This window comes from Astatotilapia calliptera, chromosome 13, assembly GCF_900246225.1.
Source record: "Astatotilapia calliptera chromosome 13, fAstCal1.2, whole genome shotgun sequence".
Taxonomy (NCBI): domain Eukaryota; kingdom Metazoa; phylum Chordata; class Actinopteri; order Cichliformes; family Cichlidae; genus Astatotilapia; species Astatotilapia calliptera.
The window spans coordinates 16881186-16900824 of NC_039314.1; the positions used below are offsets into that span (position 1 = coordinate 16881186).

Genomic DNA, 19639 nt, shown 5'->3' on the forward strand with positions numbered 1-19639 from the left:
ATTAGGGTAATACTGTTTGATTTTATGTATGAAAGGAAAAGAAAAAAAAACTATTATGTTCAAATAATTATTTTAGCAGTTTATCACAGTGAAGTGTTATTTTTTATTATTTTATTTTATTATTACTGATTAAAGCCCTTCAATGTTACAGTCAAATGAAATCCTGTTACTTAAAGGTCTGGTGATGATGGCAAGCAAGCAAGAAGAAAGTAGAAGAGCATAAAGAGGCGAGAACAGAACACAGAATATGGGAGAGAAAACAAAAGTTAATGCCATGCAATGGAGCATATCAGTGCAACAGCAGTGCAAAATGCGCATGGGAAAGAAATGCTCACTGGATCACAGGAAGTCCGACAGCAGCCTGAACCTACAGCAACATAAATGAAGGGTAATTCAACATCACCTGACCCAACCCTTAACTATAAGCTTAATCAAACAGGAAAGTTATAAGACTGAAAGTATAGAAGCTGTCTAACTCCTAAACTCACCCGCTTTGTTCATTAAGGGCTAAACTGTCAGTGCACTTAATTGCAGCTCATTTCAATACAGTGGAATTAATAGAAAGTGAACACGCTTCTCTTGCAGCCCAGAAAGTTCTGGAAACAGAAAATATTGTGGTGCCAACAAATTGTAAGATGCTGGGAATACTTGTTTTAATAAAACCAAGAGTCTTTAACAAGTAGCAATGCATCACTGCAAAAAAGTAGAGTGACAAATCTGTGCAGCATGGGATTCAGTAGCCATATTTGGCAGCTGGCCCAAAAGATTCAGTTTTCCCGACCTTTTTTCTATGATCATTATTTGCAAACAACCCAGCATGCAGAGGTGAGGTGTATTCTGTAACCAGTGCACAAGCCATATTTTACACTGCAGTGTTATCAGGGGATGTAGGCACACAGTAAATTTCAGTGCTTGATGCAGTCAAACAAGTGTGTGTGTGTGTGTGTGTTTATGGATTCATTTATTATATTTGATTGAACAAGTATTTTGGCCTGATTACTGCAATCAGGAATTACCGTATTTCCCGGACTACAAAGCGCACCTAAATATTAGCCGCACAAGCTAAAATCAGGGGAAAATCCTGTTTTGTACATACATTAGCCGCACCTGACCAAAAGCCGCAGGTGTTTCAATGTTGACTTATCATATGTAAGAGAATATGCACAAAGGGAATTGTCAGGAAAGAGATGGCTGTTTGGAGACATCACTTTTATTAATATTTTGAAAAACAAGTTATGGGTACATATTTGCACATGTAGTACATAACAGTAGCCTACAGCACACCAGAAAAATAGATTCGGACTACCTTTTAGGCTGAGGTGCAGTGACACAGCTTTAACAAGAAGAAAAGTCAGTCATTCACCACCATCTTTCTCTTCTTCCTGCGCACTAAAACCACCAAAGTCCTCTTCTCCAGTGTCGGATACAAACAGGCTCAGGATGGCTTCGTCATCCATTCTTCTTCTCTCCTTCGTTGTCACTTTCAAAACCAAAGAAATCCTCATTGTCAGTGTCAGAGTCGAACACCCTCAGAAGGGCCGTGGCGGTGTCCTCCTCTCCATCATGCAGCAGTCCAGCCCTTCAAAATCCGTTGGTGATCGTGGATGTTTTCACACTTTTCCACGCTGTCAGAATCCACCGGTGGAGTTGGGCATAACTTGCTTTTTGGGCATAACTTGCAAGTTTATCGCCGCTCATCATCCACGACTCCCGCTGAACGCGTACCGCTACTTTGAAGTTTGTTTTTCGCGCTACTTCGTACGGCACTACGTTGCCTGGCGGACGGACATGTGACTAACATACCACTCTTGAACCCCGATCCTTCCGCCAGGCAATGTAGTGCCGTACAACACACAAAACAAATCGTCTTACGATATGACAAAAATCACGGACAATCCATAGAAAAGCCGCACCTGACTAAAAGCCGCAGGGTTCAAAGCTTGTGCAAAAAGTAGCGGCTTATAGCCCGACATTTACGGTACTCATCCCAGTTTCTAGTTCTCAACCTGTGCAAAACATTATAGTTTCTACTTCAAACTTGCAAACTGAATGATGTTACTGCATCATTTCTATCTTACATCATTCAGGAGAATAAACTGGGCTGTACTCTGCAACTTGGTGAAGGTCATTTGGTTATCCTCTGAAAATATTTGAAGTTGCTCTGAAAATATGAAAGTATTTTTTGTAAATATTTGAATGGCTAGTCATAGTCTGCTAATGACGTTGCTCTGTTAAGGTCCAGGTATGTGTCTTTGTCAGTTGGTTGACTGGCCACTTTGATCTGAACCACTGGATTAATTACCTGAAGTTTTGTACACATAACGTCCAGATTCAGTGGCCCCTTGACTTTTTGTGTAGTGCCTCTATAATGGTGAAATATTAAAGTACTGTGGTCTCTGTCCTGACTTTTCATCCAGTCTGTCACCATTATTATGTCAGAAATTGAGATTGTCCTGTACTGTAGGTCCTCAGTTATCTAGTGCTAACTAATATGTTAACATAGTAAACTGTCATGTCATAAGAACTTGAACTTGAATGGTTGCACTTGAATAGTTTAGATCTTATTTAACTGACAGATGCTTTTCTGTCAGGGTCGGTGGCACATCCACATCCAACTCCCTTACGTGTGGGGTCCCTCAAGGATCTATCCTTGGCCCTGTACCTTTTTTCCTTTACATGCTCCCATCTCATTTCACTGTTATGCAGATGATTTTCAAATCGACTTTCCTCTTAAAACGAATTCTACAGGCTCTCTAAAAGTTTTGCTAGACTTCCTCGATGACATTAAATCATGGTTTGCATTCAATTCTTTGAATGTAAATGATCAAAAAACTGAGATTGTATTATTTGGACCTTCCGACCCTTGTTTTTCTCTTAAGGGTGACCTTGGCCCTCTGGAAAATTCCAGAACTCCCGTCGCAAAAAATCTGGGAGTGTTCTTTGATAGCAGTTTTTTTGAGAAACACATGAATTCTGTTGTAAAAGCCAGCTTCTTCCAATTTAGGGCCCTTGCAAAAACTAAGAACATTTTGTCATCTGCTGACTTCAACAAAGTGATTAATGCATTCATTTCATTCAGGCTTGACTACTGTAATAGTCTTTATTTTGGTATCAGCCAGGCTCTGTTCTCTCGTCTTCAGCTTCTTCAGAATGCTGAAGCCCGACTCTTGACAGGCACACGTAAACACGACCACATTTCCCCTGTCTTCGCTTGTTTACACTGGCTTCCAGTATGTTATAGAATTGATTTTAAGATTTTATTGCTTGTTTTAAGCCTCTAAATGGATTAGCTCCATCATACCTCTCTTTTAACTAAAAATACTCCAAATAGATTTCTCCGGTCAGCTGATAAATTGTTCTGATTGTCCCTAGAAGCTGGCTAAAACACAGTGGAGACCAGGGCCCTGTGCTTCGTACGTCGCTTACTACATCCAAGATCAAATGAAACATCCAAGACCAAATCATCGCGCTAACTCTGAGCTCGCTATTCCGGTTCCCCGAACACACCTGTTGTTGACGATTAGTATAGCTGGATGAAGTAATGTGAGATCACTGGGTGGCCCAACAGGGGCTACGCATCGATAGTAGAAACATTGATCGGCAACCCTTTGATTGGTCGGCGAAAATGTCGAAGGAGCGCGCTCGGTATTTTTCGGCAGCAGAGCAAGAACTCTTGAGTGAGGGATTTCAGGAGTTTCAGAGTTTAATTAAAACGCAAGAGAACACTGCAAAGGCTGCAAAAGCAAGGAGAGAGGGCTGGCAGAAAGTTGCTGACAAATCAAACTCGTAAGTAATTCAATAATAACAATAATAATGGAGTGGATTTATATAGCGCTTTTCAAGGCACCCAAAGCGCTTTACAATGCCACTATTCATTCACTCTCACATTCACACACTGGTGGAGGCAGCTACGGTTGTAGCCACAGCTGCCCTGGGGCAGACTGACAGAAGCCAGGCTGCCATATTGCGCCATCGGCCCCTCTGGCCAACACCAGTAGGCGGTAGGGTAGATTTATCATATCACACCATATTATCCAATATTATATTACATTATATTATATTATAATATGTTATATTATATCCCCTTTCACATTAGAGCCACAACAGGACCCACTAGAACATGGGAACAAGTAAAAGTGAAATATAAGAATATTCTACAGAATGGTAATATTTATCACTTATATTGCTTGTCGTCTCTTGGAAAGAGACCCTGGAATACTCTGTTTGTTCATAACAGCAACCAAGAAAAGGGCAGAGCAAAAAAAAAGACAGGTGGTGGTCCTGCACCCCCTCGTCAACAAGTTGGTTAAGTGAATAATACCCTCACGGGAAAATCGATATCTCTCTATGAGCACACTGTCGCGCTGAGCTAAAGGATCCTGTCTGTCCCGCAATATACGCTGAATTCTGAGGACTCTCCTTATCAATCTTGCACCTTCCGCAATGGGTTGCTCGCGTAAACGGACAGGATATGACTGCGACAGACTTCCCAAATCCACCTTCGCTTTTATAGCCGTGGTCTCTCATCTTGATTACACGAAGTAATTTACAATTACTACTCTGAAATATGAATTACATCTGTAATAATCACATACATGTAATAGAATGTTAATAGTACATTTCCCTTTTTTAGGGAATGACCTGTATGTATCTGTGTGAAATCAATAAAAGGATCAAGTGCTGCATTATCTTTAGTTACATTGATGTTATTTATTTATGGTGAATCAGTGGTGGAATATCGCTGTTGCTTTCGTATGAATGACGCGGACATACCTGCGTGGCCGCGATCTAATCCTGTTTACATAAAGTAAACCTGCTCCCCAGCAGGTTTACGCTTACGGCTCTGTTGCTATGACAGCAAGTCCCGGATGGGCTTCGGGGAACCGAACGATCCAGGATCACGCGAAATCGTCAACAATCTCATCCAGCTAACTCACTTAGCGCGGTACGAAGAACAGGCCCCAGGGCTTCTGATTGCTGTGCCCAAACTTTGCAACAGTCTGCCTCTTCAAATTAGGATCTCTCCAACACTTGACATCTTTAAAACCCGTCTGAAAACTCGAGTTTTTGTTTTGTTCTTTGTGTGTATTTGTTCTACTTTTTACCTTTTGCATTTTTACTATGTACAGCATTTTTTTCAACCTGTTGTTTTTAAATGTGCTTATAAATAAATTGATTGACTGATTGATAAGAGCAATTTTAACATCAGCATGTTAGTGCTGTCACTGTGAGCCAGTAGTGAGCGGCTTGCACTGGTATTGACTGTCAGTAAGCATTCAAACTGAAGCAACCTTGTGGTAAACCAGTACAAGGTCCATTTAGTGTAGGATTTTATTGGGCATAAACCACAATTCAGTCAAACCAGTTTAACCAGTTGGTCCACTGAAAGCCTTTTTACAATTGCAAATTTTGCAATTGGATGAGGTTGTACAATGTAAATCGCAATATTATGCAAAACTATATTTCTGACCATCATTCAAGATCATAACTCAGTAACAGAAAGGGATATTGTGTATGTATTTCACATTTGTACACACAGATGACAAGTGGTGATATTGGCAAGGAAGACCAATTTTGTAACTTTAAAAAATATGCCCAGGACTCCATGTGACCTATTGCACACAATAGGGGGAAAAAAACAAAAAAATGGAAGAAAAGAAAAAAAACACTTGACATTTCCCCAGAGGATGAGATTGTTTCACAGAACACTTAGAATCACTGTTTACTGAAGCAAACAGCTGCTGCTACTTTGACCCCAGTTTTCTACCAAAATGCATAACGACAGATGTTTTTCATGTCAGAGTCTATCATGAGTAATTGTGGAGTGCTAAGTTAGTAGTGATGTTATATCCCTCCTCAATCAGTGATGGCTGCAATACACATACACTGTTTTAATTTTGGCAATGTATGCTGCACAGTAGGTCTCTTGACAGGTGGTGATCATGTCTGTGCTGTATGTGTTAATGAGTCTGTGCCTGAGTGAGATCAGGAGTCATTATGTGGGCATAACAGCGAGACGTGGCAGAGAAGTTACCTTGATATTTTAGAGATTAGGAAGTTTTAAAGAAAGTCAAACAGTGTGGGTTTTCTAAAAGAAATGCCTTATTTTAAAGCTTAGCAGATTTTAAGTGTAAAATCAGACTTTTTGTAAATAGATGTACTGTAAATAGATAGCTTTTAGTTTTTATTTTACATTTAACATGCAGGTAAACCATCCTGCAAAAGGGTGAATATATTTGACAAAATGAAACCTTTGTCTGTTTATATAAGTTTGTATTATTTTTTTCTTCTTTAAATTGTCATGTATTCATAAACAATGGCAAGTGCACAGAACAAGAAATCTTGTCAGACATGCTTCCCTAATGGTGCTTGACCATTTTTAGTACACAGATTATTTGATAGAGAACAATGTAACAGAATACTGCAGCTATTACTATATTTAGTACATAAACATGCGTACATACATACAACACAATTAAAGGAGTTCATAAACATTAAGGAGTTTCAGAGGTTGCATTGCTCTGTGGAATAGAGAGCACCAAAAGTCTCATATTAATAATTGAATTGAATGTGAAATATGGAGGCACGTGCCTCATTTAGTCTTTAGACTGTTCTGTAACATCCAAAATTGGAGCCTCTCTGGACCTCACCCAGGAAGCAGGCATATATTAAGGCCGTGTTTTGTTTTAAAAGCAATCAGTAAGATACCAAAATCAATTCAATTAATAAGTAACTGATGAAGTTATGTCAGTATAGATTTCTTACCTCATTTTAATCCCCAAAAATGAAAAATTTTAAATGAATATCATATGTATTTTTTTTATTTGTTAATTATGCAAACAAAGATGGATTAACGATATAATTATGCATTCAGACTCCCAAGGTTTGTACTGGGGGGATTTTCTTTCCCCTTAAATTTCCTTTTTTGTCTTTTTTTTTTTTTTGTCTTTTTTTTTTTTTAAAAAAAAAAAAAGGCAGGATAGCTACTTGTTTGTCTTGTTTATCAGATGCCAAGTAGCAAACTAGGTCAGAAATTAGCACTTTTTTGTTATTTTAGTTTATTATGATGGTATTGATATTGCTTGGGCTTAAACTGCAGTAGCAATGCATTTCCTGGAGACAGGTCTGACCAAAGTCATGGTTGAGGAAAGTAAAACCTTGCCTCCCACACAAAGGAGAAAATACATGTAACTGCATATCAAATATTAAAATATATGCAAATGAAATGGATGTACTTCTTTCCAGAGATGTTGCAGTATTGCGTTTTAGTGTTGTAAAAAGCCAGTAACTACATAGATAAATAGGCATTTTCATACATACAATTTAGCAATGTTTGGTCACAAAACATTTCTGGGACTGTTCAGAGTTTCTAATGCAAACCTTCAAACACCTGATCTGGTTTAGCTTTTATACTAGCTGACTTTTTATGTGACTTTGTTGTTAGTGTTTTATCCCGCTAATTTCAGAAGAGAGCTGTGCATAATGACTGCAGCTATTTCCACTCAAACTCCTTTCTTCAACAGTATGCCACCATTTCTACGCGTGTGCTTACTGTCTACTCCTATTAAAATGGGGAAAAAAATCTTTTCTTACTGGAGGTCTTTGTGCTAACCACGTTTTTTTTTTAAATAAAAAAAGTACTTGGCAAGTTCTAGTCTCTGGCAACATTTGCAGTGAGCTAACTTCCTGTTTAGCAACTTGTTAATATTTTTATGTGGTTTCTTGTGGCACCATGAACTCATTTTAAAAATGAAAATTGTGGCCTCAACTCAAAGGACTGGACTCCATGCTAATACCAATGAGTGAAACTACCAATGAAACTGACTTTTTTTTCATACCAAGCTTGGAAACCTATCAGAAATGGGCCTCCACACTTATCTGCTGCCATCATCTATGGATGCCAGCATTATTGATATTTGGGATAAAAGTGAGCTCTCTGTGTTGTCTCTGTGGAGTTGGTCTGCTGTGAAGCCCAGATCAGAGGCGCTTCTGCCCAGAGATGACACTGACTGAGTCACAGGCTACTAAAGAGACTTGTTTTATTTATTTAGTACATACCGTATATAACACATGGCTAGGTCTGCACAGGTCTGACAGACTCTGGCATCTTCTCGATTGATGAGGAGGACAACTTTTTGCTGCGTGACAGAGATTGAGGGAGGGTGTGCTCAAAAAACTAGGAGTTTTGGCTGTCACAGCAGAAAAACTGAAGTTCAATTAACTTGAGAAAGAAAGAAGACTCTCTGTGGCCTCCTTTGTAATATTATCAGCTGCGTAATTTACAACCCGAGAGTTTCAAAAAAAAAAATGTTGCTCACCACTCAAGTTACTGAGGCAGATATTATGAAAAGCTGTGTTTTAGATTAATGAACCAGCAACAGGGGGCTCTTTTGACTTTTAAATTAAATTCTTAGAAGAACCATTTTTCAGGCTGAGTTTGGCCTAACGGAGACACATAATTTTTGGTCCTTGTGATCACAACACACGGATGCATCAAACCTTGACTACTACAGACGAGGATCGCAGTCATTAATATGAGCATGAAAATGCAGCAGCGGGTATTGTAATTATAATGCAAAAGCTTCCATCGTAACTCCATCTGTGCTCCTTCTTGAGGATCTTCGAGTCTGAGTGACTAATGACTAAATGACTAAACCGGTTTTATGAAATGATAAAGTACAAGATGTTGGGGGCACCAATTAAAAAGCCCATTAAAATACCACCACCCTCTTACGTTTTACAACTGGTAGATTAGCAAGGCATGTCAAGGGCTTTTAGTCTCTGCAGAATTTCTATGTATACTTGTAAGTTTGTTAGCTCTAAACTTTAGTCACTTTTTCACACTTTGTCACATTTGAAAATCACTGGATTACGTGATCCATGATGTTAGGTACATGTAAAATGTACTGAATGGAAAAGGGTTGGAATTAAGGTAGTGGTTGAAATGTCAGTAAATGATAATGCATGAACACACTGTCAGATGTAAGGTATGTTTGGTCATTAGCTGAGCTGCGGTACTGTGCTAAAATCTTGAGCCAACAACTCATTTCTTTGTGTTTTGCTAGGGACAATACAACATGTGAAATAGGTGCAGGGATTTATTGAAATGTGCAAACATAAGGAAAAAACAAACGTTTGCACAGTACTCTACTTATAAACAATTAATCTTGTATTGTATATGTATAAAGACAAACTGATTGTCTTAAATACAATTCATGTCAGTCATTTAATATTTTTAATCACAATGCGTAAAAAATAAATTTCTCCAAAATTATGTCACAATAGCAGCCATAAAGCAGATAAAGGCAATGGCAGGTTTAGTTTAGACAGCTAGCCATAACAAGGAGAGTGCCACTGAGTGCCTATTGTTGTAATGTTTTAAAGATATGATACATCAAATGTGTTGGTTTAGAAAAGTAAATAAAAAAAAAATCGACTTTTTTGAATCCCAAATGTTGTTACAACATGGACAGATCTTCTGGGTGTTAATATTTTTGTGGCTAAAACTAGTAAAAGTCGTAGCAGGATCTCATTTCAAAGCTTTTTCAGGTAAAGCAGTGACTCGTGTTTGGTTCTGGTTGTTTGTGATGGCTGCCACAAAGAATACTCTCACTATGTCACAATATGTGTGTATCTCTCAAGAACCCAAAAAGAAATGAACATAACCGGTGTAACTGTCATGGCCAGTGCAATGACATTTTCTTAAAAAAAAAAAAAAAAAAGTTTACCCAATTTCCGTCAGTAAAGTGCCATTTTTCCATATTTGGTGTTTTCAATAAAGCTGTGTTGTGTACATGTTGCTCTAAATAAAACTGCTCAGGGCTTGAGCATCTAGGAGGTGCTGGGGCAGTAGGACGTAGGGTTGGCTGCTAGTTCCTGCATTATTAAGCTTCCAGTATTTTTTTTTTTTTTTCAAAAATCTAATTTGGCCACTTAGGAGTCAACCAATCCTCAGATTTAACTGGCTTTACAGGATTTGTCCCAGAGGCTGTAGCAAAGTTTAATTACTTGCTGATTAAAAGCCGTAAAATATAAACCAGAAGGTGACTGTGCTCCCAGGGATGATAATTATCAATTTTAGAGATTTGCCTACATAATATGTGGAATAGTCCACAGAGATCTGAGGCAGTATTTTCAGTTATCTAAGGCAGACTTTGAATGTTCATATAAGAGTGAAACTTAAAAATCTTTTTATGTTTTTCTTTGCAAAGTTATTTGAGAAAGGATACCCAATATTAAGCACATGACACATAATAAAAACAAAATTTGTACCGACTGCTGCTGTTAATGTTGGTTGCTGGTTGCCTAATGATGGCCATTTAAAGTTGTATGACCTTCACGTTCCAGCCTATTTGCTTTTAAATATTTTTAAAGCAAAATATTTGACCAGTATGTAGAATGAGTCCTTTAAAAAGCAATTTAATTGCATTTTTTTGACAAACCAGTTTACCGCATAGTATAATAAAATATTATTTAAGGTGAAAATCCTTTTACGTCTTAGTCATTGATTTATTTATGACTGCTCTTCATTTATAGGTACAGTTTTGGTGGAAAACATGCAGATAAATGGCCGTGCCCAAGACCCAGGCAGAACCATCTCATTGACGTTGTTGGATAATTTTGACTACTGGGTGATATTGGAACCAGCACGGCAGAGACTCTACCTCAACAGCACTGGGCGTGTTCTGGACAGAGATGTGAGTACAGTACTGAGGGTTTATTTCTCAGCTTCCTCTTGCCTTAGTTATGCCAAATCATCAATACAGTAAGAAAATAAACCCTTAGCCATTCCAACAAATATGTAGCTGGGAAACAGATGTATGGATAGATGGATTTAGAATAACACAAGATATGGTGTAGCAACAGAGTTGCTTGTAATTTGTGTCACTAGGCCGTGGTAATTCACTCTTAGCCTTAAAGTGATTCAATGACAAAAAAAAAACAAAAATGTCCATGTGTCTGTGCAACACATTACAGGTCCTAAGTACATACACACCTGTGTAAATGGTGCAGTAAAGGATCCATGATGCAGGGTGCATAGTATTGCTGTCATAGTGAAAAGGTGTTTTAAAGCATGTGTTTAGATCATACGGACTAAAGAGGAGGAGGTGAATGTGGAGCTATTAACAGGAATATGCCATGAATGCATATAGAATAAATAATAATGGAAGTACATGTGTGGGACAAAGCTCTGCAGCTGAAAAGAAGAGAAGTGATGGAGGGAGCTAGTTAGCCAAATTACACTATGTGGAAAGTTGACCCTTGCTGCTAAACTGAGATGAGCGTAGTAATGGCAGTATGATGAGATGCTGCCTTTCAGTATAGTGTATTTGCACTTTCATCCTTTATAATAGTTTTCTTACACTGCATATTCACAAATAAATATTGGGCTGCCCCTGGTAGCCTAACAAACAATCGCCCTCATTAGGTTTTACCAATGCTATGCAAGCATGATAGCTAACAAGCAGATTTCATACTGGAACTGTGTCGCTTTCCACTGTTGTTATTAAGTATGCCTATTGCTCTTTACAAACTGTCAGATACAATACGCTGTAGGTTATTATGACTCCATTATATAAGAAACATGGGAATTAGAACTCTACAATTTCCACAGTGTTATATAGCATTTTTTTTCTTTCTTGTTATTTGTTTTTCAGCCCCCCAACTCCATCAGTACCATCGTGGTTCAGGTGCAGTGCACAAATCAGCTGGTTGGTACTATCATCTTGCATGAGGTACGGATTGTTGTGAGGGACAGGAATGACAACGCCCCTCGCTTTCAGCAGCCACGCTACTATGTCGCAGTAAACGAGGTAAGGGAGCAATTCCCTGTGCCCCTATGCACGAATCTTAAACACAGTGTATTGTCATGCGTTGCTGTTTGCCAGAAATGTTTGATAACTGTGAGGCAGAGTGGGGCAGATTTTTAAATCTAATGCCTCTTTCCTTTACATCTGAGACAATTTGTCAGACATTTAAAATAATGGTACGACTCAAATGGCTGTTAGTTAATTGTTTGTTGTTAACAGCGTATTATTCATTGCCTATATTTAGTATTTATGTTTAGGCTTTGATATTTACACCATCTGCAACTCGCATACATCTAGTGAGCACTAGAAATGATAACCTTTTTTTTTTTTTAAATTCAAATACACCTGCAACACCTGCAGTGATTCAAGATAATGCATCAAATCTTCAGACTTTCTAGTCATATGTTTTTGAGATTAAATGAGAGCTCCCCGCTGAGTTCTAAGCAACCACAACTTCTGTTCTTTGCTGTTCACCCTTTGTGTGCTCTGCATGTTCAAAATTCCTGTCACAGTGTGTTATCATAGCCACGTGCAACTGCCCTAACAGTACAGTGAGTCAGTCTACATTGCTGTCAACTTCCCTGAACAAGATCTCCTGCCCACTGCCTGGTTCTGTGGACTTTGCTAAGGGCTCTTGGGAACAGCAGTGGTTCTCATACTTACTTTTTGTTATTCTGTCAGCAGTGCACGTAAGCTTTCAGACTGCTGCTGACTCCAACATTTTCCCTTTTTTCCCCATTTTTTGGGGATATTAATGGGATGGAGCGGCAGCAGTAATAGCCATATGAATGTTCTTTCTGCTGTAAGTTGACGTTGTACTCACAGGGGGCTGTTAGAGCTGTTGACTTTTCTTTTTCCCTTGCATATTTTTGTCTAGCTCACACCACCTGGAACAACAATTTTCACTGGCTTCTCGGGAAATAATGGTGCTATAGACATTGATGATGGACCTAATGGACATATAGAATACAGCATCATTTACAACCCCGGAGACCCGGTATATGGACAGATCGCACATCATAATAAGCATCTTCTACACAAATGCAGATTTCTTTATTAATCACAGTCCATGGCTTTCTCTTTCAGGCATCTAACAGAACAGTAGCAGTCAGCAACAGCCTTTCAGGAAACATTATTTTGGCAGAGAGACTAAACTACGAGGACAGAACACGGTACCTGGTTTTGGTCCAAGCCAATGTAAGCAAACGCATCTGCATACACAAACAGCCAATACTGAGTTGAGTTGCATGAGTTCAGATTGACGAATGGGGTCATCACGTATAAATAGGCCATGATTTATAGATGCTTTTGAGTGTGTCTGCCTCCACAGTGCACTTGAGGTTAAAGAACTATTGTTGTCACTAAAACCATTTCTCTAAATGTTGTGATATTTTATTTGAATTAGATCAAACTAAATATGAAGCCAGTAGCTTGCTGCTTTGATGAAGTCAGTGTACGCACATTTTGTATTTAATAGAGTATATTCAGGTTGATTGTGATGCAGTGTTGAGAAAAATGAACCCTCCAGGGTTTCATTGCAGCTTTTTTTTGTTTTATTTTGTTTTGCTTTAAGCTGCCTTCGACATAGTTGGTATACCAGAACAGGTTTGATTTATAATTTATTTAATTATGGATTTTTGGACAAGTGAAGGGGGGGGGGGGGGGGGGGGATAATTCTTAATTCAGTATGACTTGCACTGAAGCTTCCTCGCCATTCACTCTGAATGTTTGATGCTGTGTGTTGCTAGTCTCATAATGATGGGCTGTTGCTTTGATTTAGTTGAGTTACTTACTAGTTACTGGTGAAGTGTTATGAAAAGTTTAACTTTTCAGGTGGCAGCGTAGGCACGAGCTGATTTGTGTTGATTCAAGTGTTCCAGCACAGGTGGTAGCCAATCACATCAATCAAAGAAACACCCAAGCTGAATGATTCAAAGCCTTCTCGGCCAACATCCAGATCTTAAAATATCGAACCTCTCCCCTGGCAACATGTACCATGATTCATATCATAGTATCTTTTCCTAATTACCCGTTACAGAGCCGCTTTCCCTAACAAGCAGCGGTCAAATATAACACCCTATACTGTGAGGTGAAGTGTTGCAGGACAGATAATCATTTAACACTCAACTCGTCCTCTATTCTCTACATTTCCTGCATGAAAGAGCAAAAGACTCAACTCTTTGAACTGGCGAGAGGTCCTCCAGGGGGATTTCATTTTCTCTTGCAAAAGGATGTCAGGGTAAAGAAAAGGAAGAAGACATGGTATTTACTAGAACTCTGCACTGCTTGTGTCAAGAGTTCAATTATACTGAGAACGTAAATCTTTGAAGTGCTGTGCTGCTCACTTCTCTGGATACCACTCAAGGAAGCAACAATACTACGGGGGAATCTTTAAGAGTAGCTGCGCCGCTGTCGGTGTTTTATTGTACAGAGCTGTATTTTTGTGTAAGAAAAGATTCTTAATGAATGTTGATAAGTGCTCTTCAGTCTCATTTAAAGTCTGTAAAGTTGCTATGAAACAAAACATTAAGCAGGTCAGGCATCTAACTTTATAAACGGCGAGATAGTGTTAATTGATATTTCACTCAGAGGGTTTAGGTATGAGAAAAGCCATCTATGAAACTTGTGAGTTGAGTTGTATTGAAATATGCAAAGCATTTATAGAAGAAGTACGACAGTCTTCCATACTTTCTGTAATTTCAGTGCCCAATTCATCCTGCCAGTGTTCCCTGAGTGATTTAAAGATGGTTATTTAAAGTTGTGCAGATGTTTGGAGAAAAAAAATGACACACACCACCTTTAGTATATGGTTGGATACTCATGAGACACCCCGAAGTGATGAAGCTTTTTCTTGTACAGTGAGATATCAGCCCTTTAAAAATTGCCACAGTTGTAGAAAGTGGAAGAAATATGAAGGTGGAAGCTGAAATGCTTTCTGCCGTTGCCAAACAGCAGTGAGGCTATCATTTTAAAACATAGCTGGAGATGATGTATGTCTCGATTCAAGTTGTAAAGACTCAGTCCTAAAGAATTTGCGTAAATGCATGACTAAAGCTTGTCAGGGTGTTCAGGTATATTTCAGGAGATTTCAGTATAGACACATGAGACCAAATCATGAAGTAGTTTTGGATTTTTCGACTGCTTCAGAAAGTTGCTCAATCTGTAGCCATTTGCTTGTCTTCCAGGACCGCGCTCCATTCCCCCCTAACCGACTAACAGCTACCGCAACTTTGACTGTGGATGTCGAGGATGGAGACGACCTGGGTCCCATGTTCCTGCCTTGTGTTTTAGTGAACAACACTCGTGACTGCAACCCCCTCACCTACCATGCTGCTATCCCTGAATTCACTGAACCGGTAAGAGCCAGGCAGACAGGCAAGTGTGAACACACTGCTATTCCACAAGGTCATTTTAACAGATTTCCTCCTGCTAATATATGCATGTTTATGTTTTCATGCATGGAGGCTGGATTTTTACCTGTCATTCTGTATGTGTGCATATGCACAGTATACATGCTATTCAGATTTGTGAGACATTTGTGCCATATGTTCACATTCTTGTTATATGTTAATCTATGTCACGCCTTTTAAATACCCTAATTGCCTCATTATACCTTGTCTTTGCCTCCTCACCTGAAGACAGAGTACAATTTGCAGTTTATTACTGCATTTTGTTTTCCATTGTACTCACAAATTAAACTGAAGCATGAGATGACTTGGGATCACATCTAAAAACCATTGAGGGGAAAAAGAGAGGGAAATTCATATAGATCCGAGGTGGCGAGAGCAACTAGTGCACCAATAGAATTTATGTTAGTCTATACACGATTAGTTGTTTATTTATAAAACATATTTTATATTTGCTGTGTATCTCCATGCATGTAATAGTCATTAGAATGAACAAAAGTGAATCAAGCTGCGGTTTCCTCAGAGGAAGGTAGAAGCGCTCCTTTTATTTTGGACCTTTTTGTGTTGTGGTTAGCTTAAATATCCCCCCATTTATATGGCCATGAATGTGAATCTGCTTTCCAGTAGCCTACTCTTATTCCTGTATATGGTTAATGTTTTTCTTGTTATTTTAAGTATAATTTTCCTAACCAACACACTTATAGTTGGACCAGCTGCATTGTGAGGAATTATCGGATTCATTTAGCTCAGCTCAGGCAGTTGTGAGGAAACGGTTTCATCAAGTATGGCTTAAGTGTACTGTGGTGACATGTTCCGAACATGAGAGATAAATGGAATCAAATTATATTGAATGGAGCCAGAGTGTGACACTAAATAACACAAAATCCTGCAATAAAGACACAGTGGGATATATATAGATGGGTATTTAAAAAAAACAAAACCCTAAAGTTGCAGTTTTTATTTAGGGTGGCATAGTGAGTCACAGTTGTTTGTCCAGACCTTCCATTGATAGTTTGTAATTTATTATTTATGATAAAAGGTTTTCAGACTGTTATGCAAGACACGGCAGCACCAGCTACACAAACCAAAGCTTTTCATCATCTGTTTAGCAGTTTGTTTTTTTTTCCTCCTGTGAACACAGCATGGGTTCACCATACCTCCTTACCCTTTACTGTCGATATACATGCTTATACGACTTCTGATTTGGTCTCTGATTGTTTGGGGTTTTTTTTCTCTTTCTTTTTTTTATTTTTTGGGGGGAATTTTGCAGTGTAACACTAACATGTCTGTCCACTGGGAGAATTGTCTTCTCATAATTGATGAGTGTATTGTAATTAATCACAATAGCTAGACAGACATTATTAAGTTGATCTGTATTTATTTTCTGCCCTGGGGGGATATAATGTGGGCTCTGGAGTCCCCTGGATAATGACTGCTGAAGGAGGGTATTATAGCTAATCATCATTGTGCAGAGCTAGGGGGATTTGATTTAGCGCACCTCCAGACATTGTAAAAGCGAGAGGGTTGGTTGGGGAGGGGTGTAAGGATTACTCCAGAGCTGATGGATATAAATATACCCCCTCAGGGAGGGATTCTTCTTCCAATGAGCTGTTAGCCATGTGCCTATCTACACTAAGGAAGTTTAGCAGTGGCCCCTTAGCATACACGCACATACTGTGTCAGCCATATGGAGGCGTTTTGCATGAGGAAAGGTATTCTTAAATGTGATGTGCTAAACATATTCCCACTTAACCATATGTTGATGCAAATGCATAAAGGTAAAGCCAAGGTAGTTAGTGCTGATGATGTATGAGTGTGCATAAGCGGGGGAAATTATCCTAAAGCACCACTAGCAGATTATCTTTTATGTCCAACACTATCAGGTACATTTACATGCATGGAAATAAGAAATCTATAAGCTTCGGTTCATTGTTTTCCTTATTCTTATCATTATGTTATGGTGCTTACCAACAAGCTTACTGAAGTATATAGCCAGCAGGTTATATATTTTTTTCTAAAGGTGAGAAGAAGAGTTGATACTATCAAAATGTGGGGAAGGAACACATGGCTGTAGCTTTCTACATTTCTAGTGTTATTCACTAGAGGCGCAAAAGAAAAGCCAGCAAGGCACAGCACTGCACAATAACAGCAGTTCTCCTATCAGTTAATATTAATAAGTGCTATAGTGTATAAGCAGGTGGAACTGAGGCGACGTCTAATCACAGCAGCTCTACTTTAAGGCAGAAAGCACTTTAATGGGCTGGGCTGAAAGCGTAGAGTAGCTTCTCTGGAGAATGCTGTTTTTATGTGGAAGAGCAGAGTTGCGAGGACTGTGCAAAACATCACATAAGATTATACAGCAACCAAAATATTGATATAGAGCACACAGAAAACTTTCTGGGGCAGATCTTTTTTTTTAAAGAGGAATTTTCTATTGCAGAACAGTTTCCGGGTTTTTTTTTTGCTCTGCATAAAAATGCAGTCAGAGTTATTTTAGGTGATCCATGCAACAGTGAGATCTAGAGGAAATTAATCAATTTGCATTTTGATTATGTTGCTGTATTGTTGACTCAGCCACCCCTTGTTGCAGAGCAAACTGAACCCACTGAATGTTACCCCTCCGATCCGTGCTGTGGACATGGACAGAAATATACAGCCCCCAAGTGCCAGACCAAACATTCTCTACTACATCCTAGTTGGTAGGTTCATCACGTATTTTCATTGATTTTTACACTTTTAATGTCTTTGGCTGAGCTGATGCCATGATTTTCCTTTTTAATATTTCTTCTGGGGTTGATTCTACCATAAATGTTCTTATTTTATATTGCAGGTGAACCAAACACATATGCAGCATATTTCTCTTTGAACAAAACCACTGCAGAAATGCGCGTCCTGCAGCCAATCAGCCGGGACTTGTATCAAAAGTTCACATTAGTCATCAAGGTAAAGTATAAAAGTATATTTGACTTATTCATTCCTCGAAAGTTGAATTGTTTCAATCTGCCCTACACAGACACAGTTCTTGAGAAATCTCATTAAACTTAACCTCAATACAAAGCCTGTTCACTACATTTATGTAACAGTGCAGTGTAATGTTAGTAATTACGACAAATTGCATTTGCAAAAATTTGCAGTAAATTAGTGTCAACTATTAGACTATGGAACGCCAGGACTGCCATAATGAATTAATTAAATACACCATTAAATAATTAATTAAATGTGGCAATAATTAATTAAAATTGGAATTAATTAATTAAATAAATAGTTATGACACATGTAATTAATTAATTATTGACACATTTAATTAATTATTTATGTATTTCACATTTTAATTAATTATTGACACATTTAATTAATTAATTATTGACACATTTAATTAATTAATTAATTATTGACACATTTAATTAATTATTTATGTATTTCACATTTTAATTAATTATTGACACATTTCATTAATTATTGACACATTTAATTAATTATTTAATGATATATTTATTTATTTCATTTTGGCAGTCCTGACGTCTGGCTCTCATCATGAAATAATTTTATCTGTCAGCCTCACCCATCAAACTCAGGGGGCGGGGTTAACGCTGATCGAGTCAAAACCATTGCTTTGGCCTGGTGGCCATTGTTTCTAGCACACAACAACCGGCATGTGGAAGCTAACAGAACTGACCTTTGAAAAACCCTGTTTGTGTGTTACCAAATACCGTTTTAATATTTTTTTAGCCGAGAATGTAGTGGTTTAATCTTCATGTGTCTGGTCGGTTTGTCAAGATACAGCCTCTTTGCAAAAGTGTTTCGATGATTTCGGAGATGTCTGCCCAGTCTCACGGCAAAGCGTGGGATAGACCCGCTCGCCTCGCAAGCAATCCCACCGACAAAGCGCAGGCCCCGGTACACAGCTGTAGTAACCCCCGCTGACTTCTTTTACTGAGGTTATATTTATCGATGTTTTATTTCCTGATGTTCTTATGTGTCCTACGTGTTTCAGTCGCCAATTCTGAATTATAACTAACATTAAAAACATGTTTAAGGAGGAGAGAGAGCAAATAAATCTGTTTAACATCTGATCTTTGGGTTTTTGTTCAGTAATCAGCGTGACCTGTGTATAAACACATAAAAGAGATAACGTTGGTGTTTCCGTCATGTAGTAACTGCTGGCTTTAACTGTACAAAGGTTGTTCGACACTATGAAACACATACAGACTTCATGATGTTCGGCTAATATTTTTATTGTGAATATTAATCATGCTGACCTCGCTCTGTACACCACGCAGCGAGGTCAGCATATCCACGATATCCTCAGCTCCATGAGTTAACACAAAGTTTCCCAGCTGACTATCTAACTGCCAACTATTCCAGAGACGTGAAAATATACAGCATAAAGAAAAGTGTAAGAGACTCAGCAGCAGATTAGAA

At 38.5% G+C, this 19639-nt stretch overlaps 1 protein-coding gene across 7 annotated transcripts in view; it reads left to right on the forward strand.

Moving 5' to 3' along the window:
- Positions 1 to 19639, forward strand: part of LOC113035231 (protocadherin-15-like) — a 222786-nt gene that overhangs the window by 100832 nt on the left and 102315 nt on the right. For all 7 annotated transcript variants that reach the window (XM_026190643.1, XM_026190644.1, XM_026190646.1 and 4 more), the window contains 7 exons: positions 10537 to 10697; positions 11658 to 11813; positions 12688 to 12807; positions 12897 to 13007; positions 14996 to 15166; positions 17808 to 17916; positions 18048 to 18160. In XM_026190643.1, the coding sequence (XP_026046428.1) occupies positions 10537 to 10697; positions 11658 to 11813; positions 12688 to 12807; positions 12897 to 13007; positions 14996 to 15166; positions 17808 to 17916; positions 18048 to 18160 (941 nt within the window). The remainder of the gene's footprint in view (positions 1 to 10536; positions 10698 to 11657; positions 11814 to 12687; positions 12808 to 12896; positions 13008 to 14995; positions 15167 to 17807; positions 17917 to 18047; positions 18161 to 19639) is intronic.